This window comes from Xyrauchen texanus, chromosome 32 (genome assembly GCF_025860055.1).
Source record: "Xyrauchen texanus isolate HMW12.3.18 chromosome 32, RBS_HiC_50CHRs, whole genome shotgun sequence".
NCBI lineage: Eukaryota > Metazoa > Chordata > Actinopteri > Cypriniformes > Catostomidae > Xyrauchen > Xyrauchen texanus.
Window position 1 is genome coordinate 9,442,236 of NC_068307.1, and position 26,375 is coordinate 9,468,610.

General features: G+C 38.3%; 1 protein-coding gene across 5 annotated transcripts in view; it reads left to right on the top strand.

Annotated features, from left to right (window-relative positions):
- LOC127625642 (plasma membrane calcium-transporting ATPase 3-like) overlaps positions 1 to 26,375 on the top strand; it is a 177,312-nt gene that overhangs the window by 57,976 nt on the left and 92,961 nt on the right. For all 5 annotated transcript variants that reach the window (XM_052100938.1, XM_052100935.1, XM_052100937.1 and 2 more), the window contains exon 2: positions 15,152 to 15,469. In XM_052100938.1, coding sequence (XP_051956898.1) covers positions 15,274 to 15,469 — 196 coding nt within the window. In that variant the 5' untranslated portion in view covers positions 15,152 to 15,273. The remainder of the gene's footprint in view (positions 1 to 15,151; positions 15,470 to 26,375) is intronic.

Consider the following 26,375-nt stretch of genomic DNA (forward strand, 5'->3'; position numbering starts at 1 on the left):
CTAAATTTTTAAGTCATTGAAATAAGGGCATATAACACATACTAAACATTTGTTCATAAGCCTTTTGATAACTGTATCTTGTAGCCTAGAGTTTTTGTTACAAAATTATGTGAAAACCATCCTGATCACTCATTCAAAACAATATAGTAATTTAACTTTTGTAAGACACTTTTAGTGTTAGAAAGGTCATATGCGAGGATGCGTGAACTATCATGAATATGGATTGTAATTCACACCTGAGGAGACAAAAGACCACTCCCCTGGGCCTATCAATGAGGAATGTGACAGAAAGAGAATGAATATGAGGAGACTTAATGATCAAAATCAAGTTTTAAGTTAAAAGAAGTAATCTGACTATACATTTTCTTTACTTAAAGACTTAATTTTAGACCTACACTGCCGTATAAAAGAAGTCTCTTCATTTATTTGATCCAAAATACAGTAAAAGCAGTGATATTGTGAACTATTTTTACAATTTAAAAGAACAGTTTTCTATTTGAATATATTGTAAAATGCAACTTGTGATCAAAGCTGAATTTTCAGCATCATTACTGCAGACTTCAGTGTCACATGATCCTTCAGAAATCATTATAATATGGTGATTTTCTAATATGGGCATATTTAATTTGCATTTTACTCATTTAACCTGAACACATATTTGCAAGCACAAGCACTGTTGATGATAATGAGACAGCATAAACACTGGTTAAAATATAATCTAAACATTCATATTATTTTTATATCATATTACATGTCATATTTATAGCATACAATTTAAATACCTGATTTAGCTGAAACAGCATATTTTTGGTATTTTGTCCTGGGGCATCCCAGTGCAGCAATGAAGCACAGCATCTCGTTCCGCTTTTATCATTGAACAAGGGTTACAGTCAAGTAACCCGAGACGTTCCCGTTCAAAAACCTCCATTTATGATGCTGTGCTGAATTAGCACTTTGGGAACGAGAATACACATGCCACCGCACTGTGGATGTGTGGACCACTTACGGTTGTGTAGTGTGCACAACCTTCAAAATACAAACGTTCATCGGAGTCCCGCTCTTCTTCTGAGGAAAATGTTAACTCTTCGTCACTATCCAGGAGTTTTCTCAGTTGTGTATAGTGCTGTTGGTCAAACGGTCAGAAAAACTTGTTTTTTTTAAGGCACAGTCGGGGGTGTTTACCATTTACATTGATAGCCTCAGCACATTACCGTATGAATAGCGCGCTCTGCTGGTGGGTGTGATCACATTAGAGATAATTAGATGATCCAGTAAAAAATGTACATCGCTTAGTTTCATACAGATTACATTGCAAGAGAATAATTGTTTTAAATTTGAAATGTTTTATTTAAAAGTAGACATTTTAAGCTTTCTTTAGACATATGTTTCATGTTTGTGTGATAAGTATTCGCGGAATTTCAGTAAATTTTTTTGATGTGTTTCAGAATATGCCCAAAAATTACGGATAATTTTATGTTGTTTCCGCTGTAATGACAAAAGAATCCAGCAGGACGCGCCGGCACGTCCGTCGACCCCAGAGGGTTAAGATAGGATGTTTTCTGTAAATTTATAGAATTTCTCTTCTACATCAGCTCATTTACAATATGTCATCCCTCAAGGGTCGATTTTAGGACACTTATTATTTTCTTTGTGTATGCTTCATCTAAGCTCTATTTTTCAGAAGTACAGCATACCCTATCACTGTTATGCTGACGATTTCCAATTTTACTTAACAGTGAGCTTAGACAAGAAGAGTTCATTTAATAACATCCAAAATTGCTTTTTTACATTTTTTTACAATTAAACAAAAGTAAATCTGAAGTTCTGATTTTAGGTCCCCCCATGTCCTCCTTACCTTGCCTGGCCGCCGAGTTAGGTCCTCTGTTATCGAAGATCATGTAAGAAGTTTTGGAGTGATTTTAGATTCATCATTACTATTTAATAAACAAATTAGTGCCGTTGTCAACGGTAACTTTTTCCACCTGAGATCGATTGCTAATGTCAAAAAAAAAAATCCCAGCAAAGCCCTGGAAATTGTGATCCACTCACTAATTTCATCAAGGTTAGTTTATTGTAACTCATTGTACATAAGCCTCCCTCAAACAGCGTTATCCCACCTACAGCTGGTTCAAAATGCAGCAGCTAGGCTTTTGACAGGGTCAAGAAAGAGGGATCACATTACCCCTGTATTAGCATGTCTACACTGGCTTTCTGTAAAATTCAGCTTTTTGTTTAGAAGTCACTATCTGGTCTCATGCCCAAATACATTAGTGATCTTCTCATCCCTTACTCCCCCACCAGAGCACTCAGGTCTTCTCATTAACTTCTTTTGAATGTTCCTCATTGTCTCTATAATTCTATGGGTGATCAAACTTTCTCTGTGGTAGGTCCTAAACTCTGGAATAGTCTCTCTTACTATGTGAGGTCAGGTTCTTCAATAGCCATTTTTAAATTCTCTTTGAAAACGTATTTATATTCTTTAGCATTTGAATAGTACTTTTAATATGTTAAATTAAGTTAATACTTGATGAAGTTATTAAATTGTATTCATTTATTTATTATTGTTATTTCTTTTTTGCATATATATAATTGTTGTTGTATATTTTTTATTGATTTGTAAAGCACAAAAAACTTTAAACTTTAAATTTGCTATATAAATAAAGGTTGACCTGACTTGACAGCAGATGCACTGGAAGACTGATTACATTACAACAAGTCAACACAGTGGAAAGAATTCAACATTTCTGGGTGTACAGTGGGAAAAGAACATACCCAAAACTATACCCATTTATACACACCAATGTAAAGTATCAATTGTCCTTCACATTTATGTGCACACATATATGTGCTCGTAAAATGGGGGAATCACAGAGTTTTACATAAGAGGGAAACATCACTATTGCATCGCAATTCTGCTGCAGGTCGCGATAGAAATTTAAGGAAACAAACACAGCAACAACTCTGAAACATCTGGAAATAAAGCAAAGCAACAGAGAATACAATAGTGAAGTCTTTCTCGGATGCCATGTTTGTTATCTGTTTTGTATACTATTCTGATGATAGTGAAACTTTGTAGTATGGCACTTTTCATACCACTGTCTCCTTAAGATGGTTCGCTTATGTTTTCCTCTTTTGTAAGTCGCTTTGGAAAAAGCGTCTGCCAAATGAATAAATGTAAATGTAAATAAATGTTATTTAGACAAGCGTAGTGGGGAAATTACATAGCTGTGGATAAAGCTGCTTATTGACTGAGCTGCATGTAAAGGGAGTAAAGAGTACACCGCTTATAGGTTGCATGTAAACGGGAATGCCATATTCTTGCAATAAGCTGCTTTCTGATGTCCATGTAACATAGTCAATGAGAATTCACATTACCAGTGAGAGTTCCTGGAATGGCAGTGCGTTTGTTTGTTTTTTTGCACACCAATATTCTCGTTCTCCCCAGGAAGCTGGATGTTGTTTGTTAGCCCCCCAAGCAATTTCCCTGGAAAAGATGTTATGTAGATTACAAATAAAGCCGATGCTCTAAATGGTTGTAATTTAACATACTTCCTGTAAACTTCTTCTGTTCCCATGGATTAATCTAAGCTTCACCTGAATTGAACTTCATTAGATGAAGACATTTTAGGGGTAATTTATTAGCTGCCTCCATCCAGTGATCCACTTTAATTATTGGAAGTGCATCAGTCTGTTTGATTCTCCCTTCTGGCTTTGTTGGGTTAGACTCGCCTACTTTGGTTTAGGAATGCACCGATCTGATACTGGGATCGGTAACGGCTCCAATACAGAAGCTTTTAGACGGATCGAGTATTGGTCCGATGAGCCCGATCCAAATCCGATACTGTGTGTTAGTCATGTTCGTTACTGTCTTAGCTCCAAAAATGACATAAATGAACCATTAAAACACCTTTAAAGTAGTTGATATGACTCGTGCATTGTATTCAAAGCCACTTGAAGATGTGCAATAGCTCTGTGAATCACAAAAGGCTATGTTTTATAAGTAAATATATAAAATGCATGCACAGCTCCAGTGAGTTATTGAATGGTGCTGCTCTGTTTACACAAACTCACACACAGGCTGTTGATGCACTCGCGGCTATTTTTAGCCTTCACGTGGTGCGCAATATTTGAGCGCTACTCATGAACGATAATATCTCAGATGTAGATGCGCAATAGTTCGGTTCACTTATAATATGATTTAGAATGGTACTGGAGGTGCTTTTTATTTATTTATTTTAATTTTTTTTATACCAGAATTTGAACAAGAAACAAATTAAACTACTGTGAACTTGTCTCTACACAAACACATACAGGACTTCCTGTTGAGTTCAGAATGCCAAAATAAAACCGCGAGGGTTTAAAAGTTAAAGGTGCACGATTGAGATATATTACTATTATAATATATTATTATTATTATTATTATCATTTGTTTTACAAATGATAATATTTAAGTCGAATGGGTTCCAAAAAATAACTGTGAATGAAAAGTGAGCTGATATCTTACAACTAAATTGAACAAAAAAAGAGATTGAATCCTTTAAAGTCTAGATACAAGTTGAAAAATATTTGCCAAAAAAAAAAATAAATGGCTTCTTTTCTACTGATGAATTATACTGGAATTACTATTAATTTTGCTGCTACATTATCCAGAATACTAGTTAATAACAAAGTGTTTCTTAATAAGCTATACATTTATATTGAAATAATGTGTAGTTAGAGGTTTGTGTTTCTTTACATATTAAAGAGCACACCCAATTAGTTCCACACAATAATGTAAAGATATTCTAAATTGATTATGCAAAAAAACAACACTGGTATCAGATCAGTATCGGCCGATACTGAGATTTGTGATATCAGTATTATCGGTGCATCCCTACTTTGGTTCATTGCATCTCCCTGTATAGGGGAAATATTCTGTCCTCTACCAAAAGAACTCTTTGCCACACGCTTTGATGAATAAATTACGTAGCTTACTAATTTTATCTGCTTCCTGATTAAAGGCAGATAATACCTGCCACACTCTGCCTGAAATGATAAAAGCAAGCATTATTGGGTTTTTGGTAATGGTTGTCAGGCAGACATTACCAAATTACCAAAAGCCTGTGAATTACAGACTATATTCGGCAGATATTTCAATGCAGATTAAGTATATATAAATGCAGTATTGTAATGTTTTTGGCCTCATGAAGCTGCCTCATCTGTGGAAGGGTTGTGCCGATGGACGATATCATCGTCCATCGTGATGGCTGACGAACATCACGATGTAGAGCCACCATCGTGATGCCACGCCCCCTTTTGCGAGTCTTTCTAGTGTGACTCACTAATCCTAGTCTCTTCTATAGTTAACCTAAAAACTTTGCAGGGTTTGCTCTGTAAATTAAATTGAGAATATAACTAATGCATATATGCTATTTTAAATACTGTAGTATATGCCAGAGACGTGATGTGTTAGTCTGTGAAAATACCGTGTCAGGCAGGCTACACAAATATTGATCTTGACATTGTTAGCTTCTTGTCTTTTTTTTTACATGTCTTACACTGTACATTTAGATTAAAATATTTTATGTTGTAGGCTACAAGAAAATAGCCAATATTAATTAATTATTAATAGTTGTAGTGTCTCAGAAAATCTTGCTCATTGTCACATAGCTCTTGTATACACTGAAGCGGCAGTTTAAGATAAACCCAGACCAGCGAACGTCAAATAACTTTTGTCTGGTTAATACTTTTAAAGAAAAATTTCCTTGGCCATAAATCCATAATGTCAAATCAAATGAAAGAAACAAGGTGAATATGAATAACACACATTTATTAAAACATAGAAGAACAACAAAAAAACAAGAAAACGGGAACAACACTCAGACCGAAACTTCGGCATTAACATTTCACTTATAATTAGCAGCACAATTAACTTCAGCACAGGCTACAAAATAAATTATGTTATTGAAATATTGTAAAGTGGTCATATGAACTACACAAATGAACGTTTAAAAAATAATATGCAAAATCGAAAAGCTCCGCAACGGATGGCGAAAAATGCGTAAAGAAGTCTAATATCTTTCACCATAGACCATGTTTAAATTTTGATGTTTCTGGCCAGAAATACCAACATATTCACTTTATCTGGTTTTAATAAGCTGCAGATTGGAGTAACTACACTACCCGCTGTGCTGAAGACCTGCTCTGATGGAGTACTGGTAGCACATATGCACAGATATTTCCGTGCTAATCTTGCCATGAACGGAAACCTTTTGTCGTTCGTTTTCCACCAAGTCAGCGGGTCCTCTTCCCCATCAATGGCCATTTCCTGCAGATACATGGTCATTTCTGCCTCGACCTTTTGCTCATCAGTGAGTAAAATAACGAAATTATAGTTTTTAAGTGGAAAATAGTATTTGTGTAAAGAGATATATTAAAATAAAAAGTCACGTGTCGTGCAACCTACTGATAAAGCGCAGACGAGTCATTAGTTGGGTTAGTAAAATAATGAAATTATAATTTTTCATATAATTGCCCCACCCCACCGACGATATCATCGTCCATCGCGATGTTTTACTATCAACATCGTCAACTGCCAATTTAGGGGACATCGCCCAACCCTAATCTGTGGGGAATTCAGAGGTTTTCTTCTTTTCTGTTCATATGAACTTGCATGTTTTAGACTATACATTTTGAGTTACAAATGTAGACTTATGAGTCACCCTAGTAAAAATTAGTGAAAGGGTGTAGAGAGAGGGGATAAAAGGAAGCAGCAGAGGGTTTGTGGTGCTGTAGAGCCCCAGTGGAGTGTAGGTGGATATCTGACCTTAAGGCCTGTGCTGGTACAATTGCTTTAGGACAGCGGAGGAAATCGATGTGGCCATGATTTACATCTGCTACCTACCAGTGACTGCTCATACACTTTAATCTCAGAGCAATGCCTCTCTTTTATTTCCTCCATCCCTTACTTCCGCCGGAGGTTCTCACCCACTTTTTCATTCCCCTGGTGTCTTACCACCATCACCACTACTGCTTTCCTCCATCTATCTTCTTGTACTTAATCCACATGTTCAGCCATATTCTTCCTCACACTCAGACTAGAATGTGTGGAGTGTGAACTGCTTAGTGCACCCTCTTCTTCCTTTACACAGCCACACACTTCTGCCAGCGCAACAATTTTAAGCAGACACCAACCTCTCTCTTAATTTGCCATGTTGCTTTAGGACTGTCACAATACCTTAATATTGACTGGTGGTTCAATACCAGCAAAAGTATCACAAATAATAATGGGCTGAATGATGTACCTATTCTGTTGTTGTATTCTTTACAGTTTAATACTGTTGTTATTATCACATTAAATATTAGAATATTTTAATACAAAAATAGTGTGGTTCTGAACTTGTCCGTTGCATTCTTATATGTGTTCTTATATTCCATCTGTGCTATTTTTTCATTGTCTGTCTATATACAGATATGTACTAGGGCTGCAACTTACGATAATTTTTTATAATCGATTAATCTAACGATTATTAGAATGATTATTTGACTATTTGGCGATTATTGCAACGCTTAATCATTAGCTCTTAACCGATTATTCAGTTTGTGCCCTGACTTAAAAGGTTGCATTAAACGTGCTTACTAACAATAAACTCTTTTTATTAAGTTTAATTCAAGAAGAAATTCACTGCAGAAAATCCTATTGTTATCAAGTTTTTTTTGTCTTGTTTTCCGTTTTAGATATTTGTATTGGAAAACAAGTCAAAACAAAAACAAATCAAATAACTATTTTGTTGCAGTGTATGATGGGGTGAAAACTGGCCTCTCTCACCTTTGCTCAATTCAATCCATCTTTAACTCACAAAAACAAACTCTCACTTATTAATAAAGCTGTGTATTCCCAATTTTCTTCACGATAAATCATTAATGTGATTATATAATCAGTCAATCGCATGGCAGCAGTGCATAAAATCATCAGATATGGGTCAAGAGCTTCAGTTAATGTTCACATCAACCATCAGAAGGGGGATTTTTTTTTTTTATCTCAGTGATTTTAACCGTGGCATGATTGTTGGTGTCAGATAAGCTGGTTTGAGTATTTCTGTAACTGCTGATCTCCTGGGATTTTCACACACACCAGTCTCTAGAATGACTCAGAATTATGCCCAAAACAATAGACCAGTGAGTGGCAGTTCTGTAGAAGGAAATACCTTGTTGATGAGAGAGTTCAATGGAGAATGGACATACTGGTTTGAACTGAAAATGTCTACGGAAATTCAGATAACCGCACTGTACAATTGTGGTGAGAAGAACAGTATCTTAGAATGCTATTCTGAGATGCGGGTTGGCGCTGTTTTGATGGCACGAAGGGGACCAACACAATATTAGGCAGGTGGTTTTAATGAGCGGTGTATATTTATGACTTAAAAAATTTGTGTATTTTTATTCTTTGAATGCTTTTTGAAAAAAAATATTAAGATGTGTACACTCATTTGAATTTAAATACATAGAAGCTATTTGAATAAGTTTTACTTGATTGTTACATCACTTTGTAATTTTTATTAGTAAAGAAATTATTATTAGTTTTTTAATTATGCAAACAATATAGACACAAAGATTAAACTTGATGTGTTTTAAACTCAATTTTTTTCCCATCTTCGACCAATACTGCAGATTGGTAGCGGCAGTATGGTAAATCTTTTAGATTTTGCTACTGACTTTACTTTAGTATGGTCATTTTTACATCTCTAATGTTGTATACAGGCCCAGATTGGCCATCGGGAGCCCTGGGACAATTCCCAGTGGCCTGGCCAATGTTAACCCCCTGGGGTCGACAGATTTTTTCGTCATTACAGCGGAAACAACATAAATATATACCCGAAACACGCATCGTTTGCTTTGCTTCTCCGACATTTTTCCACCCTTTTCTTTTCTATTTTATATATATAAAAGGGTGGAAAAATGTCGGAGAAGCAAAGCAAACGACGCATCAATTTTGTTTTGTTTGTTTGGGGAAAGAGCATGCTGCTCTCGCGTTGGGGCAGGGCGAGTGCGTGCATTGCGACCTACTTTCGGGCGAAAGTTCGTTTCACGAGGGGGGCGCTGAACCTCTGTACATTTCACGCATAATAATAATGCAGCTGAGAAATTACTCGAGGTGGTTACTCGGGCTGTGGCCAGACTACAGCTAGACTGGCCACACGAACAAGAGACCCCCAATGCTCCAAACTATAAGAGAGATTTCTGACCGGGGTCCAAAAAAAAACAAAAGTGAACGCTATATTAGTCCCTTCCTTTTGTTGATGACCTCCATGACGAGCTTTCTCACTCATGGAGGAACCATAAACTTCCGTGTTCACGTACCCTCAACGTCTTTATACTCGACTATCGTGGGTGCTGAGACACAGGGGTATTCAATGATGCCGCCGGTCGAAGAGACGCTTGCTGGCTATCTCTCACCGGGTTCAGCATCATCACTCAAGAAACGCGCTCTCCCCACTAAGCCATGCAGAATTACCTCCATGCTAGTGGGGAGGGCTTATCAAGCGGCAGGTCAGGCTGGTGCTGCACTGCACACCATGGCCGTGTTACAGGCGTACCAGGCTGACCTACTGAAAGACCTGAGTGCGGGTGCAACGCTCGACGAAGAAGCCTTTTCTGAACTTCGTCGGGCCACAGATTTATCTCTCTGTGCGACCAAGCAGACAGCCCGTGCCATTGGTCTGTCTATGTCCGCTTTATTCAGCACGGAGAGGCATTTATGGCTTAACCTTTCGGGCATCAAGAATAAGGACAGAGTTTTCCCACTCGATGCCCCGGTTTCGCCTTCCGGTCTCTTCGGAGACGCCATGAATATGGTTATTTCCAGAGTCCAGGAGGCGAAAAGCCACGAGGAAGACTTCGGGCAATTTTCCTCGCCGCACTCAGGGGGGTGGCCCCGACTTGGCTAGGCAGAGCGTGGCGAGTCGTGCTCCCCCTCCTAAAGACTGGGGACAGGCTCGTCGCCCTCAGCAGCCCTCGAAGCAGGACCTCAGGTTTGTGATTTCTAAAAGAAAGAAACCCTGACGGTCTTGTACCCAGCCTTGTGGGGGTGGTTCCTCTCGGGACGGGGCGCGTGTACCATCCACTTCAGCCCTCCCGATACCCTCACAAAACCTCTTCACTCCCGCCGCCTTTGGTGTTTCTGGTGACAGAGGCTTCCGACAAAGAGTTGGGTGTACCGTTGCTTCCTGCCTTTATCCAGGACGCGGAACACTCGACATCCCCTCAACAGGAAGTGTCGAAATTGATACCCATCTCAGAGAACCTGCCAGAAAAAAAATGGGTAAAAAAACTTCTCCCTTAACATTTTGTCACTGCATCTGACGCTGCTGTCTGCTTTTGAAGTCAGGCTTTTCCTGAAGGCGCATTGATAAAAATTAGATGAGCATGCTGTGATAATTGCATTGTGAGTAATCAACAATGCTGAAACATCTTTGAGGCAATTATTTGCAGCATACAATCAGAGCAAATTTTGAAATAAAAAAAAATATATACTTAGAAATAGATGGTAACCTCCAATGAAAAGGCCTTTTCTTTCCACATTTTTAAACTGTCAACCATGTTCTGACCGATAACAAACTTTGCACCTAATATGAGTGGATTTTAGCTTGAATAGCCGTTTTGGTTGTACTTTCACTGCATCTGCATCCAATGCGAAAATGCTGGTTTATATCCTGTGGCTGTTGTAGTTGTTACACTAGCCTACAGCCGTTTGCGCTTAATTTTGATAAATGCAAATGGCTCTTTTGGCTGATCTCATCTTCTAAATGTATTGTAAGGAAGCCTGTGGCATTTAAAATGATTTGATAATTGTGTTGCAGAGACTATAAATTTCACCATTCTTGGAATTTTGTGTGAAGTGTCAGGCCTTCACACAAAAGGTCTGGTTAGATTGGTTTGGAAGTATGCCCTTGGTGTAAGGGTAGTAGTGATCTCGTTGAATATCTTTGGTATCATGAAACTTTTTACCATCACATGTATAGTAGAATTGTTGGCAAAAGCTCTGTTTTGCATTAGTGGCCTCCATCCTGCTTTTTGTCAGGTGATCCCCTGCCATAAAATTATATAAACTTATTAAGAAACACTTTATTATTAACTAGTATACTGGATAATGTAGCAGCAAAAATAACAGTAATTCCAGTCTTCAGTAGAAAATAAACCTTTTTTTTTTTTTCAACTTGTATCTGGACTTTAAAGGATTCAGATCTCTTTTTTGTTCAATTTAGTTGTAAGACATCAGTCCACTTTTCATTCAGTTATTTTTTGGAACCCATTCAACTTAAATATTGTTATAAATTGTAAACAATTACTAACAATGACAATAATAATAAATAGTTATTATTGAATTAAAATTTTAAATACAACAGTAATATTTTTTAAATTGTGCAGTTTTTAAACCCTCATGGTTTTATTTTGACATTCTAAACTTCCAGGAAATACTGTATGTGTCTGTTTGTTTGTAAGCAAGTTCACAGTAGTTTAATTAGCTTATTATTCAAATTTTGTGAAAATGCACCTCCTAAATGCATATTATAACTATTAAGCATCTACATCTGAGATGTTGTTCGTGAGTAATGCTCAAATGTTGCGCAACGCTTGAAGGCTAAAAATAGCCACGGGTGTGTGTAAACAGAGCAGCACCATTCACTGACGTGGTGGTGCTTTGCGTACATTTTATATATTTACTTATAAAACATAGCCTTTTGTGATTCACAGAGCTATCACACGTCTTCATGTGGCTTTGAATAAAATGCACAAGTCATAAGAACTGCTTTAATGGTGTTTTAATGGTTCTTTTATGTCATTTTTGGAGCTTGACAGTAACAAACATGACTAACACAGAGTATCGGATTTGGATCGGGCTCGTCGGACCGATACCCGATCCGTCTAAAAGCTTCAGAACCAGAGCAGATACCGATCCAGGTATAGGATTGGTGCATCCCTAACTCAAAGTATGACGGCTGTGTACTCCATTCTGAGTAAGGGTGGGACAATATATTGAATTTTGAAATATAGTGAACCTAAAAATATGACAAACCACATTGAGGCAAAATGTATGATCATAAATTACATTTTTCTACACGGTTCACAGGTTTTGCAAAAGGTCCTTGAAGTGCTTAAGGTACTTGAATTAAGCTTTTAGAAATGTAAGCACTGGAGTACCTGGAAAATCGCCTTGTTTTGTTAAAAAGTGCTTGAGATTAAAATAGACAATTTCTTCTGTGTAATGTGAGATCCACAAACTCCACTTTCATTGAATAACATCTTTTAATGTCCTCTCTGTTCTTTACCATCAATTGTTGTTTAAAGAGTAAAAAGAAACATTCATTTTAATCAGACATAGCACGGATGTGGCAAAGAAACCAAGAGACTGAACCGGAACACTGTGAGATGCTCATTGAACTCTGAGACAATATAATTTTTAGTGCTTTTTATACAAATTTATGTAAACTCAATATAAATGCTTGTAAATTGTACACATTTTTTTTCCAAACAGTGTGAGCTCATATCTCTATAATATGTACAATTCATGATATAAAATGTATTGATGTAATGTCGCACTTTTATATTTTTTAAAAATGTACAATTTGACTAGAATAAAATGACAAAAAAATATATACAATTTCACATACTGTTTCAGGACAAGATCTGTTAAGTTCTATTGCTTTTCATGCATCCAATCAGCCTGAATGTTGCCAACTATTTTTGAAAGTTTATTTATTTGTGATATTTTCTTATAGAGAAAGGTACTGCCTATAAGAAACTTTATTATTTGAGCTTTGAGCATTTACAGTATATTGTGTGTTAAAGAAGTTTATTCTAATGAGAAAATATGATATGGATTTTGCTCAAACATTTAAAAAAAAAAATTTATGTAGAATGTAGTGTAGAAATGTTTGCCCTTGTTGCTGTTTTGTCTGAAAAATGTATCCTCCTAAGTGTTTATAATGGCCTTTATATTCTGTGCAACACATACCTTTTACTTGAATACAAATTTTGCTTACATTCCTAATTTTGTTGCTTTCTGTCTTCAAATTTCGTTGGAAATTTCTGGAATACAACTTGCATCATTTATCAGCGTTTTTCACCCGGGTCATACAGCATTACAACTAATGTAGTTCTGATATGTTTATCACAGTGTTATCTGTAGTTTCCTCATTAGAGGTGTTTTCTAAAGCCAGCATCACCATTACCATTTCAGATACATAGGGTTAAAATCCTTAGCTCTAAGTGTTAAACTTTGGTGTGTAACTTATCCCTCAAAGAAAAACATACTTATCTTTTACAGCTTTTTGAGGACAGGTGTGCTATTACTTTTCTAAATGAAAATATTTAAGATTTTTGCCCACCAGGTGATGAATTAAGTAAAACAAATCCCATATTAAATCGCATAAAATGATTGATTCATGAGTCTATCAGCAACCACCTAGCAACCTCTCACAACACTCCAGCAATTGCTTAGCAACATGCTAAATACACTCTAATATCTTAGCAACTCTATGGCAGTGCCCTGGCAGCCACCTACTACATTTTATCATAGTGGTGATGAGCACCAAAAATTCTAGTTCCTAGTTCAATCTTTTTGGGATACATTTGGAAAGGTCCTCTTCAACATGGCATGTGACAACAAATTTTAGTTTTTTTTACCCTCTACAGAAGCACTCAAACTTTTTATGCACACTGCAAATCTGAAGGCTTTATTATGGCCTCTCTAAATGCTTTGGGCAACGGATGACATTTGTTTAAAAACACAGTAGAGCTTGTTCTTGTGGTATTTTCACATTTTATAATTTACAGACATCCGTAACATTAGTACTAATGTTAGAGCTAAACTCAAACTTTACTCTGGCTAATGTGGTAGACTCATACACACACATATACGACAGATTTTTTATTTATTTTTTCCTCTACAGAAGCACTCAAACATTTTATGCACACTGCAAATCTGAAGGCTTTATAATGGCCTCTCTAAATGCCTTGGGCAACGGATGACATTTGTTTGGAAACACCATAGAGCTTGTTCTTGTGGCATTTACACATTTTATCATTTACAGACATCCGTAACATTAGTACTAATGTTAGAGCTAAACTCAAACTTTACTCTGGCTAATGTGGTAGACTCATACACACACATATATAAAAAGTGAAAAATGAAAATATATTTTTTAAACGCAGGCATAACTTAAGAAATTATGATTAGGTCCTTGTCTGCTGGGCCAAAATAATTTTAAAGAGATGAGAAGTCATTGACCTCTGCAGTTTCACAGTTCATGCTCAGAATTAAACTACACTAGCCTGATCTCTCCTACCTGAGACTCAAAGCTATGTACCTTAAAGTGGCTATGGCAGAAACTTGACCCATTCTAGAGCTAAAACATTAGAGGAGTGGACAGTAATCCAATCTGGGTTAAAATCCACCTCAGGGCTTTCCATCATCCAGTGGTTTGGTTTTATGGCTACTATCATTGACTGTACATGTGTGATAGAGATAAATTGGCCGTAGTGCTCGTAGATGATTCCCAGTCAAATATTTCGTCTTGGATCAGTGCAAGCACACATCAAAGAGTGACCTCCATTTTTCGTATTCTATGTGCATAAAAAAATACAATGGAGCTGGAAGCTCGCCTATCTCACATTAACACAGGCCCCTTATCTCTGATATGGGCTGGATTTTTTTTGCCGCCAGCTTATTCTGACACCAGTAACCTCACATTCTCTTTTTTACTCTCTCTCTCTTTTTCTCTTCCCACCCTCCTCTGTGGCCTTAGAGACTAGCAGCAAACTGTAAACAGTTTAATTTTCTACCAAACTGCAGATTGCTCCAGGGTTAATTGTATGACTGCGATGGACAGAATCTGGGTCTAAGATGGAGATTCCCATGAGATGTGCAAACCCTGCATCTGTATATTGGTAAAACCTATTCTAGTGCACAAGGAAATTGTTAGTTCTTTACAAAACTGCGGTGTGAACGTTTGTGAAAGATTCATGAAAGATTCATGAAAGAGGTGGCACTGTTTCATAACTTTAGTTTTATCCTCACCCCAGTGTTTTCTCAACATCATGCTTCATTCAGATCCAGAAGTTTTCCTAGCTAAATAATTTAAAGCCTGTCTGTTTTTCACTTTTATTCCAGTTTCTCCGTGGTGCATCTTTTCTTCCGGTGCGATCATTCCTTCACCACCCAGTTTTAAGTTTACAAGCCGACTGATTGGAAGTCTCTTGTCCTGAGGCGTGACTCATTCTGAGCAAGTCAAAATGGCTAACAACACTGCAGACCACCCACAGGGGAACTCAGTCGCTGAGGTCAACCACGATGGGGACTTTGGCTGCACGATGGTGCAGCTCCGTGATCTGATGGAGCTCCGAAGTAGTGAGGCAGTTGGCAAGATTGCAGAATGCTACGGCGACGTGCAAGGGATTTGCCGCAGGCTCAAGACTTCGCCAATTGAGGGTAAGATCTACACTTGACACAATGCCATCCTATGCAGGAAACCTTGTTGCACATGGCAAATACACTTAGACATTTAAAGGAATTGTTCACCCAAAAATGCAATTTTTTTAGTTGTTTACACATTTCAGTTCTCCACATTTAAATATTTGTATAATCTTTAATAGCTAAGAAGGCTTCAAATAAAAGCTAATTAATTTGCTAAAAAGAGTTCGATGGTATGATGCTGCACCATCATACTTCACTGTAGGCATGGTGGAAGGTTTGTGGGCAGTGTTGTGATACACATTGCTTTGAAAAGCTGTATGGTAGCTCTATCTTTTCCACAAGATCTATCTTTTTTTCACATCACAATTAGGTCACTCTAGATATATATTCACATGGTCGATTTTGAGTAGTGACTTCTGTAGTGCCACCCAACAACTTGTTTTGCTTCGTGACCCAGATTTGACATTGGACATCATGAGGCGACCCAACTTAGTAAACAACTTAATATGTATTTAATGTAGCTTGAGGCACATTTTCTTTTGTCTTGCGTGGTTGTGTTCATGGTTTTCAAGTATAAGGGCATGTATTAAGTAACATTATTTTGTTGCTGATGTCAACAACATTTTAAAGCACTTTATGTACTCATTTTCAGTGAAATTCAATGAATTAGGTCAATGTAGTAAGTCATTCTGAAATAATAATAAAAATAAATGATAGTAATTCTTATGAAAAAATAGTAACTAAGAAACTTTAACAACTGCCACAGTTGTAATAAAAATAATGTCTAATAGATTCTACTTAATAGATTATTTAATTTGAAACTGTGATACTTTTGTCAAAATATAACCGTTACGGTTACTACTGTAAAATCGTGATACATTTTAGTAAGGATGATGATGTGTATTTCGAAAAACCTTTACTTTGGCTCAAAGCGCAGTGTTGCTCTTTTTCTTGTCAGTGCTGTTTATAATATAAGTGCTGTGTAGCTGTTTTCGAGGTTTGACTCCCTCTAGAAAATTCTCTCTAGAATTAAAACGGTTCTCATCAGTTGTGTGGTTTGTGGCACGATATTGAGGGAATCCTGGTTGATGCACATGAGCTCCAGAAAGTAGATTAGAGCAGAGCAAATCATTTACACGAGTGGTTCTGGGATTGCTCGCACATACTAACGCATAATGCAGGCTTCAATTGTACCTTGAAAATATTGCGTTTCAGATGAGAAGCAAATATACTTACATTTTCAATGGAGGTAGAGCCATGGTATTCCTCTTTCCCTTCACTCCATGACCCAATCTGAACAGACCTGTTTCCCACTTCTAAGTCGGGACCCACCAGCTGAGAAACACTGTTCTAATACATGCCAATGTTATGTAGAGCTCCTGAGATGGTTGACTGGCACCTTGTTTACTGGTGGTTGACTGGTGTTTGAATGTAGTTTGCGCCTCTTGATAATTGAACCAACAGCATCCTCTTTTCCTAAGCATTTGTTTGACTTCTTTGGAATGTCATTAGTCATTCGAGTTCGGATCTGGCTTATGACATTTCCCATTTCCTTTTGAATAAACGTGGCCAGACATGTTATATTCAGACATAACTACAGATTCTCTGCATAACAAGGTAGTGGTAGTGAACCTGAAAGACAGCTGTGTAATTCACTTACTTGACCACCACATCTCAATGTCAACTTTTCCAACACACATCAACTTTTGACAACATTCATCAACTTTCAAATTTTCCAACACAGTTCTGATATTTTAGCTGTGGAATCCCAACCGCAACCAATGTGGATAGTAGTTTGATTGTTTGTTACACATTCATGTCAATATAATTGAATGTTTGAAGGAAATTCTATGTTTGCTCCTGAAAGTGTTAATGGTTCACTTGTAGAGGTCAATTGTAGATCAAAGGCAGCTGTGTCCTCATTGGGACAATTGTTTATCTTCTGTGACCCAGTAACTAAATACTTTTATGAAAAGAATAGTTAAGCAAAAAAGGAAAATTATGTAAATATTTTCTCACCCTCGTGTTGTTCCAAACCCATATGGCTTTCTTTCTTCTGTGGAACACAAATGGACATATTTTATACAATGTTGCGAATGCTGATTCCAATAAAATATCACTTGACAGTGACTCAGTTTAAAGCTTAAACAAGCACCCAAAATTTTCATAAAAGTAGTCTATGCGAATTGTGCATCATATTCCACGTCTTCTAAAGAACAGACTGAAATTTAAGCTGTTTTCTTTCAATCAAATAGTTTGGTCAAGAGATGTGCAAGAACCAGCGAGGTTAATAGTTTCTAACATTTTGTTCTGTTCATCATACAAAGTGATCACAGGGATCCAGACAAAAATAAAAATGACTTAGGAGCCATTGGCTCCTTAACTGAAACATTAAGGAGCCAAATGGCTATTTTTAGTAACCAAAATAATATAATTGCTCTATTTAAATTTTTGTTCAGAAACAAGATAGAAAGCAGAAGAAAGACAGCTGATAACCCATTCATCAAAAGTAGATGAAGAAAAAGTATACAGTTGACAAGATATTTAAGTTTGCATTCCCCTTTTGTCTCATCAATGTTCAAACCCTTTTCATAATTTATACAAATATTAGAGATAATAAAAAAAAAAATATTTAGTACTGCCCTTCAGAATCTACATAAGCAGATATTTACATAAAGCATAATATGCAAACGCTACGGTCGCTGTGTTGTCAGTTCGGACCAACACATGCTTGCCCTAAATCAGTGGTTCTCAACCCGGGAGGGGGCGCGGACACTCTCCTGGGGGGGCGCGAGTAGGCTACGATGGAAGGGGAAAAAAACTGGAAAAAGATTTTTTTGGGGCACATTTTTTTTATCACTAAACTACTGTCATAAAAAGTTATAGTTTTGTATATACATAACTCCTGAATAAAAATTAAAATGTGTTTGGACTGATTTAAAAAAAAAAGTTTTGAACAAATTTGATTGGTTTGTCGATAGTGAGTGCAAATGCAGGTTATAAGCATAAGCGGTTTCATTAAGCGAGTCATTGAGTCGTTTGTTCAAACGATTCGTTCAAACGGCCGATTCATCAAGAATGAGACAGATCTTTGTGAATGGGTCATTGAATCTTTGACTCAACCGATTCGTTCACAACACTGAATCATTCAAAACATGATTGAGTATTGCTGTGAGATGCGCTATGCTAAATAAATAACAATAGATTGTTGTAACAGCAATATCTCCAAGTTTTGTTTTTCACTATAAAAATGTCATGATTTGCCAATGCAAAGAGAGTGCCGCCACTTCAAGCACTGATTATAACACAAACAAATCATCCTCCTGGCGGCTTTTTTTTTTTGTCAAAAGCGACAAATCCAGCGACTTTTACTGGTGTTTTTGGAGACTTTTGTGGTGTTTGGAGACTCGAAAGCACGAATCACTCTGCAGTTAGGCCTACTGTGCTCAACGAACAGCGGGTGCTGCCGTGATCCCCTCTCCCGTCCAAAAGCACTCACAGGCGGTCAGTCTCTCAGTAGCCTCGCGCAGCAGTCAGAGCAGAGAGGAGACACACACCCCTCCGCGTCCAGGCTGCAAATGAATCGCGCATGCGCATGGCCGCCGCCGTTCCCGCCCTGGCTTACAGAGCGGGGTATAAATGTAAATGTTCACTCACTCTCACACAAAAATAAATCACTGCATTTAAATTGATTCACGATATAGCTTTCCATTCACTCTAGTCTAGTCTCATGCCAAGTTCGCTTGTGCCAGCTCTCGCTAGTCTTATCAACCTCGATTTACATAGGCCTTTACTACAAAACCCCTACATTGTTTTTAAAGACTAAACCCACAAACATTCTTTTTTAAGATTAGATCAAATCTCAGCCCTAGCCAGTATTTTTTTTTTTAACTGCTAGGCAGTAGCTACACTTAGCTAAAACTACCCACACGATTAAGACACACACACACACACACACACACACACACACACACACACACACACACTGACGAGGACTACAATCGTTAAGTATTAAAATAAAATCTGAATTGTCTGCAAAATAATTATTTTGTTCGTTTAATTAAAGATTGTGCCTAAGTCCCGACTGATTAGCCCCTGATACGTCTCTCAACATACACCACACACACAGTTACATATTGCCTAAACTTTTGAAAACACATCAAAATGGAGAAATTTCTTGTGAGGACCAACAAGCCAACCGACGCACCACCAGCTGCAAGAAAGCTTCGAAGGTACGATGAAGCATACCTGCAATTTGGGTTTACAGTCACGGCTGATCTGAGACCTCAGTGTGTCGTGTGTGCCGAGGTGCTGGCAAACGACAGTATGAAGCCCTGCAAATTAAAAAGGCACCTCGAAACAAAGCATGCTGGCATTAAAAATAATATTTTATTATGGATATTTTAAAAGAAAGCTTGATGGCCTCCATCAGCAACAGGCAACCATTTCAGTGCACAGTACTGTGTCTAAACAGTGTTTGGAGGCATCGTATGTAGTGGCCAAAAGGATCGGTAAACTGGGTAAACCGCATACAATCGCCGAGACTCTCATTTTGCCGGCAGCGCAAGACATGTGCAGAATAATGATAGGCGATAGTGCAGCAACCAAACTCGGTGCAGTACCACTGTCCAATGACACAGTCGCTAGGAGAATTGTAGACATGTCCAATGATATCAGAGAGCAACTGATAGATTTTCGTAAAAAAGTGTCCTTACTACGCGCTGTAGCTGGACGAATCCACTGATATTGCTGGGCAGGCACAGCTCCTCACCTATGTCAGGTATCTGCGGGACAAGGCGATTGAGGAGGATGTCCTGTTTTGCCGGCCTCTTCAGTTGCACACTACAGGAGAAGCCATTTTCAATGTCCTTGATATTTTTATCCGTGAAAATGTTTTGGCTTGGGACCGATGCGTTGGCCTATGCACGGATGGTGCGCAGGCAATGACTGGGCGTGAGCGTGGCCTAGCTGCTCGCGTTCAGCAAGTAGCTCCACTTGTGAAATGGACACATTGCATGGTCCATCGTGAAGCACTAGCTGCTAAAAAAATGCTGGTTCTCTTTGACTCCGTGCTGAACCAATCCGTGAAAATAATAAATCTCATCAAATCGCGGCCGCTAAACTCTCGGTTGTTTGGGGTCCAGGAGATGGGGTCAGGGCACGAACAGCTGCTTCTACACACTGAAGTTCGCTGGCTCTCCAGGGGGCGGGTGTTACAGCGGTTGTATGAGCTGCGAGAGGAGGTGAAGTGGTTTTTGACAGAAATCAAATCAGATCTGGCAAAGCATCTGGATGACACTATGTGGCTTGCGTCTCTGTCCTATTTGGTCGATATATTTGACCGCTTGAATGGCCTCAACCTGTCTTTGCAAGGCCGCGAAACTCATATTTTGCTCCTTGCAGACAAAGTGCACACCTTCACACAAAAACTAGACCTCTGGCATGGCCGCATCAGTCGAGGGAACTGCGACATGTTCCCCAGCCTTGCAGACTTTATCACTGATGCAGGCACGTCACACGATTTCTCCTCCCTATTTCAATCAGCGTCTGAGCACCTGTCAGCAATGAGAAAACAATTTGCGACGTACTTTAAAGAGGATTATCGCTCTTTTGCGTGGGTTCGAGATCCGTTTGTGTGCACAGCAAACGAGCTATCAATTGATATGCAGGAACAGCTTATTGAGCTGAAGAGTGACAGTAGACTGAAGAAACTCTTTAGCTCCTGCCCTCTTTCGTCATTGTGGGCAGCATTGATGCAGGAATACCCTGAACTCTGTGACGTCGCCTTGAAGATTCTCCTTTCTTTCGCGTCGACATATTTGTGTGAGGCAGGATTCTCAAAAATGACTGCACTCAAAACGAAATACCGCAATCGTGCACAAATCGAGGATGATTTGAGGCTATGTTTATCAAACATTGAGCCAAGAATTGAGGATCTTTGCAAGGCAAAGCAGGCTCAGGTCTCACATTAACATCACCTACCAGCAAGCTTCTGTAAAAAAATGCAGATGATGCCTACTACTAGGCCTAGTAATAATAACAATAATAAAGCATAAATTAATATCAGAGGTCTGGTGCCAATTCCCAATTATAGCAATAGCCTAGTAATGATAATAGGCCTACTGATGATAATAATAGTAATAATAATAATAATAATAATAATAACAACAATAAAGCATGTAACCTCATATAATTATATAGCAATAGCCTAGTAATGATGATAGGCCTACTACTACTCATAATAATAATAATAATGCCTGCAAGCTCACATTAGAAGTCTGGTGCTACTGCCAATTATAATAATAATAATAACAACAATAAAGCATGGGGCGGGGCGGGGGGCACTGGGGCCCCAACTGCAATGAACCAGCTTTGGGGGGGCCCAGCTTGCAAAAGGTTGAGAACCCCTGCCCTAAATCAATGGCCGAAGCCTCCTCAGGGCCAGCAATACTGCCAGCAACTCTAAGCAGTTGATGTGCCATTGGAGTCGTGGCCCTGTCCAGAGCCCCGACACTGCCTGCCCATTGCACACGGTACCCCAGCCCAAGGTCAAGGCATCTGTCGTGACCGCAATGCACCTTGAGACCTGCTCTAGGGGAACACCTACCCGTAGAAATGCCAGAAGTGGTCTCATATGCATCAACCCGAGGGGGAGTAAAGTAAACAAGGTGCCAGTCAACCATCTTTTACTACAGTAACCATAGTTTAAGCATTGTATTTGTAGTAAAATCATAGTAACCACAAAATTAACATGGTTACTGTCATCATTATAATGCTATAGTAAAATCAAGGTTACTATGGAAACTGTAGTGTTACTGTTGTAAAACAATGGTTACTTGTATCAAAACTATGATTTCTGCCAAGAAAACCATGGTGACAGCAGTCATTATTACTTCAGTCATGGCAACTACAATATTACTATAGTAAAACCATGGTTACTATATGGCTGCTATAGTATTACTACTTAAAACCACAGTCAGTTCTATCAAAACCATGATTTCTGCTGAGAAAACCATGGTGACAACAGTACCTGTTATTATAGTCATGGTTACTACAATATTACTATAGTAAAATAATGGTAAATTTTTATTAGCTTAATTGAATTAACTAAAAACAAAAACAAAACTTTCTGTAATTACTAACTCAATATTTTAACTTAATTCCTGCATTATTATGCTACATGCATCATCATAAATTGCATTTCAAATTCAACTCAACGTATATGCAGTGTTCAGAATCTGTACATTACTATAGAAGAAATAAACTTGCTACTAAAATGAATACGAGAATGGATGTTGTAACGCGACTCAAGTATTGTAATCATATGCAGAATTCCCACATCTTCATCAATGGCATACAGGCAACATAACTTTGGCAATGAACCCCTTAATGCTTCTTGTTTCATGTTTGTCCGAACTAGCACCGAGTGCCTGCTTAAAGACGGAAGGGAGTGTCTCTGTGTGCTGTTTCAGGCTCACTTGCTACCTCACGCTATCTAGCCTCAGGTGATGACGCCGTAAATATCTAATCAAATAGCGATGCATTACCAGTGTACAACACTCGCGTCGAGCAATGTCTGCAAACAGTGCCTGTTTTGTAAATGTTTGTAAAAGTTTTGCCAACTTACATGTGCAGAACTGTGATGTCATCAACTGATTTAACATACTAACAGTTAATAGGACAGCTTCTCTCTGTAGAAAGTTGACTCACTTGAAACACAGTCAGAGTGTGTCCATCTACAGAGCCAAACAGATGCATTAGCGGAGGTTATAACTGCACATGTCTATTTGACACTTTATTTTCTTCACCAAAACTGTATGATCCAGGTGCATTATTAAAGTAGAGATGAACCACTGAGCAAATGCTTACTGAACCTTGGTTGGTGAACCATACGTTTAATTTTTTTACAGAGAACTGTAAAACCCCTAATTAGGGCTGCACAGTTAATCGAAATAAAATCGAAACAGCGATATGACCGTGTGCGATTATTAAACAGGATGGGCTGCTATTGAATTAAATAAATAAATATTCTGCTAATTAAAGGCAAATTAAAGTAAAAAATTACTTCAGTTATTGGTCCGTTTAGATGTCTTTGGTTCATGCTGCATCAATCGAACCGAGTTCATTTGGAAGGGGACCGAGACGAATGCTTGTTTGGATGGACCAAGGTTAGGATGGCAGCATTCATACTTGTTCAAATGAACCGCACTAATATTGCAATCGCATCAGAGTTTGTTTTAATCGAACCAAACCTGCCAAGTGTGAACACACCCTTAATGGCCATCCATCTATTCAGTGGGCCTAAACAATCCCAGATTGAGTGAGGGAGAGCATAAATGCTATATTTTCGTCTGCGTTTTCCTCTCTTAGCTCAAATATGGTATCGTTGATGGCAGAGAGCTTGTGATTAGTTAGCTCAGACAGCATCTCTCCCAGTCACCGTAATGTCATCCAGTTGTATTTACTGTATTTAATTTTCTACTGATTTAATGTGGTCAATTCAGTGCAAGTGAAATTCAAGCAGCACTTTTCTTAGTTAAAGTTGTATGCAATGGGTGGTGTGTGAAATGAACCTGAGTAAGTCCAGAAAATCCCTGGGGTTTTTGAGTGCCAAGAGATGAGTCAGGTGGTATTTAGAAAGGGCACTGGAAGCAGAGGATGAAGATGTACCAAAATTCCCTCATGAACACCATTGTCCCTAGACCAGTCTCATCCAGTTGAGAAGGTGGTTCTTTGGGGATCCATTCATCCCAGTGACTTTCAGAGCACGCTACTAGAAAAGAGAGAATCTTAGATGGTAAATAGAGTGTAAAGGCTAAGTTGTTTGGGTGTGTAGGAGTGTGTTGAACCGTCTCAGCTTGCTGACATGGAGCCAGCTGAATGAGGCAAAAATCACTAGATATATTAAAAGGACAGCTTGGTTTAACAGGCCTTAGCATTGGTTGTCTGAAATCTGTGCCCACAGAACTCTACAGGATCACCGCCTCCTCCATGCTTGTTTGTTTTATTAAATATTCTGACTAATTTTGATAATGCTTACAGCTACCAATATGAAGATCTTCAATAAGTATATTTGCATGGTTGTTTTAAAAGGATGAAAAGCATCCGTTTTGGGTTTTTTTCTGCGGCTATATGCACAGAAAAAGAAAGGCACACAGATATCAATACACACAGTGTGGTTAAAAATGTGTAAACAAACAAACAAACCAAAAAAACATAAAGGTGCATCAAGATATTTTTGGACATAAATCGATGACGTCGACGCAAAAAATATGTCGATGCAAAATATGTGCGTCGATTCGTCGGACCAAAAACAAATATGGTGGCGCCGGCGAGTAGTAGCAACACGAGTGGCTCCTCAGACTATCAGAAGTGCAAGGCGGCATGCACTCGTTCCTCTAAAGTATGGGAATTCTTTAATTTAAAAGGAAACAATTCCTTGATATGTCGTCTTTGCAAAATGGAGATGGTCTTCCATTCTAGCACCACGGAAATGCACCAGCATCTGAAGAGGCGCCACCCGGTTGCAGCTGCAGATGACAGAGCACCGTAAGTTTTTTTTCAACTCCCCACTTTGCACTTCGATGTTGGAGTAGGCTATAATACGTTAGTCGACACCTAAAGTTTTCAGCTATAGCGATTAATAATGCGCTTATAGCTATGAATGTCGTGAAAAATACATAGAGGACACTGACAACACGCTGACAGACAGGACCAAGCAGGTAACATTTAATAAAGTCTCAACTTTCAAATTTGGTCATTCAAAGAAAATTAAACCATAAATAGGCCTACTATTTTGTGGCTCTTTAATGTGTCATGACAGATTGCCTCAGTTATAGCTGCTCGTGAACCGATCATCTTTTCCTTGGTTAATTTATAGCATCAAATAGGCTAAACATGAATGTAGCCTACATCAGAAGGACTGTTGTTTTAACCGTGGAAAGATGTCCGTACAGTAGCCTACAATCCATTATTCAAATTCAAATCCACCGACGTTAATCTTCTCTCTCCTGACTACTTTGTCGGACAAAAATGGCGTATTATGATTGATTGATCAGATCGCCAGTCAATCAAACTCCCGGCAAATGTTTTTTTTTTTTACATTTTATACACCCCCACCCCCTTTGAAACCAGTATTACCGGTGTTGTCACAAGTCGATTAATCGAATCGAAATCGAATCGGACTGGAAAAAAAAAAAAAAAAACGAATCGTTAGATTAATCGATGCATCGAAAAAATAAATCGCTAGATTAATCGTTTAAAAAATAATCGTTTATCCCAGCCCTATTTGGCTGTCAAATTCTAAATTTGAATATTAATCGAATTTAAGATAAAAATGCTTTTTCGAATGCTCATTTAAATGTTCATTAAAATTTTGGTTTGTGTGCCAAGCACTGATGACTTAAGACATATTACATTATTGGGCTAAAAGAGATGCATTGCAAGGAATAAAACAGAACGCAGTTGTTGCAGTGATGCAGTTTCAAAAAATGCAGTGCTCCTGCATGATACGCTTAAAAAAAGAAAAAGAAAAAATGCAGCCCAATGGTCAAAGATGTCCGTCTGGTGCACAGTTACATGGAAAAAGATGGACACATTCGGAGTGAATGGCCCCTTAGGTGGAGGTCTTTGGCGGTTGGGTCTTGACTATGTCTTGCTCTTTTATCAGCGTTGCGCTGCATAAGTATTAGGTACATACAACTTTATTTAAGGAAAGACACTTTGGTACCACTGGAATGAAGTTTAAATCCATTAATTGTATCTGTCACTCCACTCTCTCCCCTCCACCAATAGCTGGTGTGTGGTGAGCATACTGGCGCACTATGGCTGTCGTTGTATCATCCAGGTGGATGCTGCACACTGTTGGTGGTTGAGAAGAGTCCCCTGTTCACTGTATAAAGCGCTTTGAGTGTAGTGTCAG